The 5043-nt window shown below is 43.1% G+C and overlaps 1 protein-coding gene across 1 annotated transcript in view; it reads left to right on the plus strand.

Annotated features, from left to right (window-relative positions):
* prkaa1 (protein kinase, AMP-activated, alpha 1 catalytic subunit) overlaps positions 1-5043 on the plus strand; it is a 23191-nt gene extending 18148 nt beyond the window's left edge. Inside the window, exon 10 of the mRNA XM_063210973.1 lies at positions 990-5043. Coding sequence (XP_063067043.1) covers positions 990-1348 — 359 coding nt within the window. The 3' untranslated portion in view covers positions 1349-5043. The remainder of the gene's footprint in view (positions 1-989) is intronic.

Below are 5043 nucleotides of genomic sequence, written 5' to 3' on the forward strand. Positions count from 1 at the left end.
TTCAACCTGTACTCGCTAGCATCGCGCTAATGTTTGTGGGTTTGGCCCCAGGTGTAAAGCCGGATCACACCGCACTCTCGATTAAAAGGTGCCAAACATAAACAAAAACTGTGTAAAATTGAAAGAAAAATGTCTGCACACTTAAATCCCCTTTGTGTTCTTTTTAATAGGCCAAGCTTTCGGTCTACTGACCTTCCTCAGGGCTGAGGAAGGTCAGTAGACCGAAAGCTTGGCCTATTAAAAAGAACACAAAGGGGATTTAAGTGTGCAGACATTTTTCTTTCAATTTTATGGGTTTGGCCCCATAAAAATTGAGCTTTGTGACCCAGTATATAATAATCTAGTGGCGCAAAACAATCGAAACGCTACTCAAATGGGGTCTTATTATTTCTAGCTTCGAACTTAATATTAATATTTCAGGACAAAAAATTATAAAAAATCAAAAAAATTATAATGGTAGAAAACTCCATTGACACCCATTCATTTTGCACTGGCCCGTGGTTAGGGTTAGCCAGTTGTGGCTAGTAGCTAGTTCCGTGAGTGAACACTCCCTGGTGAAGGCCAGAAACGAAGTAGCTGAGGTCGCTGAAGAAGTTTTGCCATGAATTCCGCTCATTCACTCTGGACGTGACATTGCCATGTTTGATTTAGCAAAACAGCTCTGTCTTATTTATCAGCCTGGGACATTCAGAGATATGAACATTCCAATTGTTTTTTGTGGAACCGCGTCATGGCTCATTACCATAGTATTAGCTTGACTTTAATCGCAGAAATTCACTCGCTTCACTCCCGATGAGGTCGCTTTATTCGCTTACCCTTCATAGAGAAATAATGTCTTCCATCGCTGGAGTAGTGAAGGTCGCTCTTGGTGTGCACATAGCTTTACAGTATAACCTTATAAATTGCATAGCGGTGTAAAAGTAGTATGAAATCCAGATTCTGCTGATGGGTCTCTCTGCTTGTGTTTGTTTGTGTATTGTGGACTACAGACGACGTGGTGGAGGCCAAATCTGGGACTGCTACACCGCACCGCTCGGGCTCGGTGGGGAACTACCGCATGGCCCTGAGGAACGACAAGACTGAGAAGGGCGAGGCCCTGGTGGACGGAGAGGCCTCTGCCCCCATCATGTCCTCCTCAGCCCCCCCCACGGCCCCCTCCACGCCCCCTGTGTGCCAGGCCATCCCCCGGGAAGGCTCCCTGGCCTCCTCGCTCACCTCCTCCGTGGACTCGACCGGAGGCGGAGGGGGTGGAGGAGGGGTGGCGGATCTGCTGATCCCGCGGCCCGGCAGCCAAACCATAGAGTTCTTCGAGATGTGCGCCAACCTGATCAAGCTGCTCGCCCGATAGCTCTCACTCTCAGCTCCACTCTCGCCCACCTCCATTTATCTGTCTATCCCTCTCGCTCTGTCTTTATCTCCTTCTCTTTCTTTGTCTCTCTTTCGCTCCATCTGTTTCTATGTCTCTGTCTCCCTTTCTCCCTCATTCTCTCCTCCTATCTACTGGTCTATCTCTGGTTCTTTACCTTCATCAGTCACGTTGTGCCCATTTTCTTTGTGCCCATTCTTTTTGAGCTACCCCTTTTCATTTCAGTTATCCTTTCTTTTTATTTGCTTCTGTTGTGTCTCCTCGCTCGCTCCCCCTTTCTGTCTTTATAGCAATAAGCATGTTTTAACAGACTTCATTGCTCTGCGTCATTCCACTTAAGATGGCTGAATGCGATTGGTGCACTGAGGAGGAGGTTTTTAAGCGCTCTGAATGGGTGATTGCGAATGAGGGAAGATTTTAATTGGGGCACTGTTACACAACACTACACTTCACGTGTGTTTTGGGGGTCCTTAACAAGTTCTATGGTGTTTGCCTGCAGCTCTGAGCTTTGGTGTACCATGATCGACTTATACGATTCGTAGAAGAGATTAATAATCACATGTGTTTATTTAAACATTTTTTGAAGCAGTGGTAATACACTGGAATGAATGTAGTTTTCCCCCCCTCTGTCCAGCACGCACACCGGTAGTTAATTTTGCATTATTCTTTCGCTCTTTTGTATAGTCGTAGGAGATCTAATTGGTTTGCGGACCTTTTTCCCGGAAGTCTCAGGCCTCTCTTAACAATTCAATGGATGAAAAATTGTAAATAGACGTGTCGATAATTTGGCTCTATCACAAGAGAAGCATGTTTTGAGACCTACTTCATTAAAATTCCATTTAGGCAACTGATTTGTCTTGATTCTGCACGCATTATAGCTCAAAGCTCTCTTGGCATAATCCACAGGCAAGCGTAGCAGGACAGCTACACAGCACAGCTATTTTTTGTTTCTCGAGGTAACATGTTGATGGTCCTCAATGTCCCTTCAGTGGAGTAAGAGCGGCAGACGAGGCAGCAGAGGTGAGATTTTTTTTTTCCTCTGCCTCTTTTCTCAACTAGTACACATTTTGTTACCAAGAATTGTGTTGTAGAGGTCATGGCTTAAAAAAAAGGAGCTGATCCTTGTCATACTGTATGACCGCAACAGTGACTACAGACTAACGTCCCCCAGTGTTTCTATGACTGAAGTGTGAAAACACTGAGCTCTCTGTACTGTAACCAGGTGGGGTTGAAAGATTTGCTTTGTGTCTCGGGGGTGTGTTTGTGTTGGTGCGTGTAGGTGGTCCTTTTCCACTGATTGATGTTTTGGTCAGGTGGTGGGGTGCATAGACAATACAGTATGTCTATGGTGTGGTGGGAAGCTCTTTTCGAAGTCACACACCTGCTGCTCTGCTTTGACATGCGGGCAGTCCCATAAGTAGTCAGCACACTCAGGCCTCAGTGCACCTCCTGATTCCTCGAGCAGCCCCTGACTTTGGGGCCCACCAGGCCTAAAGCTTGAAGACCACAGGAAGAACCTTGCTGTCCATTTGACCCATAGCAGTGGCCTACACCATGGAGGAGTGTATGGTCACCTACAGTTAATGCCCAGGTCAAGTAGACCAGCCCAGCCTAGCCTAATGGCTCCCCTGGACCCTGTGTCTCGAAAAAGCCGTTGCTAACTACTGTTGGTTGCCTATGGCAAATTATATTGCAAACAAGTAGGTTGCTAACTTAGTTAACAATGACACTGTTGACAAACACACCACTGGGAATCAAGATGTGTTTATTGGGGTTTAAATGGTGAGTGCATTGACGAAGATTTATCGGACTGTATTTACACTGCTCTTTACAAAGATGTTTGGCGTCCACCCATTCTCACCCGCACACTTTCACACATGGCAAAGGCATCACTTGGAGCAGTGAAGGGCTTCAGTGTCTTGTTGAGGGACACTTGAGGATCTTGCCAGGAGGAGAGGGGAGTTGAACCAGCAACCATTCGGTTCCTGGTGGTTCCTCCATAAACATGTACGTCTATACATGTCTTTGGGCTCTTCTCCCTCCAGAGGTCCATTTAGTGCCCAGCCCCAGCTCAGTGCTTAAAAAGCTAACGGCTATTTCAAAGCCTGTAGCAAAAAAAATACTAAAAAATATGCTTTCTAAAGAAGTGCAATGCCCCTGCATCTATATGTTCAGGAAAAAAAAAAACTTTTTTATTTTGAATTTTGACTTATTTGTTTGCATTTTTTTTCTTTTGTAGATCAGAGGTTGTGTTGTCTCAAAGGTCTAAAAAATGGTCTGTTCCTTACATTTTTTATAGACATATATATCTATATATTCCGAAATAAACAGTTGTGTTTGGATCTATATTTATCAGTGCTCTACGTGAGAACAGCAGCTTATTATGTGGGTTGATGGATGAATGAATGATTCTCTTTTTAAAAAAATGATTATATTGCTGGATGATGTTTTTTATTTGATACACATTTGTTTTTTTTAACTGTAGATTTTAATCAAAGACCATTGGTTGGCAAAAGAACCAGTGAAGTATTGTATAATTGAATTAATCTTCTGAACTTGACGTTTGAAACGGAGGTTCTCATTCCAGAGAAAGAGAAGCGGTATACCGGTATTAACTTTAGGAAATGAGTGTGGAATAATCATAAGGATGATTCATGAACATTTTTTTTCCAAGGCCTAGCCTTACGAGAATCTCTAAATTGAATCGTTCTCTTTGAAATTTAATTCTTGATGATGATGATGTGTTGAACAAGATACTAATTGCCTGACAAAAAGTTGTCTATTGTTGCGCATGACAATTGTAGTTAAGGACACTGATACCAATTTTTTTCTTTTGTTACTGGTAACAACACGCAAGTAGACTTTGCATGTAGCAACCATTTTGATGACCCGGAAAGGTTTAAATTTGCATCAGAAGGGTTAAGAGAGTTGGTGGTGTTCTTGCTCATTCAAGCCTGCTGAAGGTGCAGTGGTCCATCAGCACATTTAAAATCTAGGTGCATCTCTTCCCTTTTAAACTGTGTTCCCCAGGTCTAATCCAACCGTTGTTGCGTCACTGTTGACATGTTCCCTGGATGTTTAATCCTCCGTAAACAGTCTTAAAAAAACGCCTCAAGTCAGTTTGTCAGATGCCTTATCATGCGAGTTCTTCTGTGCTCTGAATTTGTGCAGTATTTGGTTTGTTTGCGTGCGTGCGTGTGTACGTCAATGTCCGTTATGGTTGCCAGAGGAACAGAGTGCTGGTCAGAAGTCGGATGATGGCATGAGATGTTTGTTTGAGACACAGATAGAACATATTCCAAAATCATTGTTGATTCCAATAGGAAATGTGTTTGCTGCTTTCCTAAACGGTCTGGAACCACATAGGAGCGCACACACTTCATTAGAAATGTACTTTTTTGCATCATCATGCCTGGATATGCGAGCGTGCTTGCACTTCTGATAAAAAGGAGAGAGCGAGAATTGGAGGACTATACAAGCATCTATCGCTGACTTGTCTTAACTGCTCTTGAAAATCTATACATTTTTTGTTTTGTTTATTTTTTTGGTGTGTGGAAAGGGATCCAGTGATGAGGTGTGACCTTTGTAAAGTTATTGATTTGTGTATATGAAAAAAAGATAAAATGAAAAGAAAAATTTGTACACACAACTGCCTAATAATAAACTGCTCAATTGCA

This window comes from Engraulis encrasicolus, chromosome 11 (genome assembly GCF_034702125.1).
Source record: "Engraulis encrasicolus isolate BLACKSEA-1 chromosome 11, IST_EnEncr_1.0, whole genome shotgun sequence".
In the NCBI taxonomy this organism is placed as follows: domain Eukaryota; kingdom Metazoa; phylum Chordata; class Actinopteri; order Clupeiformes; family Engraulidae; genus Engraulis; species Engraulis encrasicolus.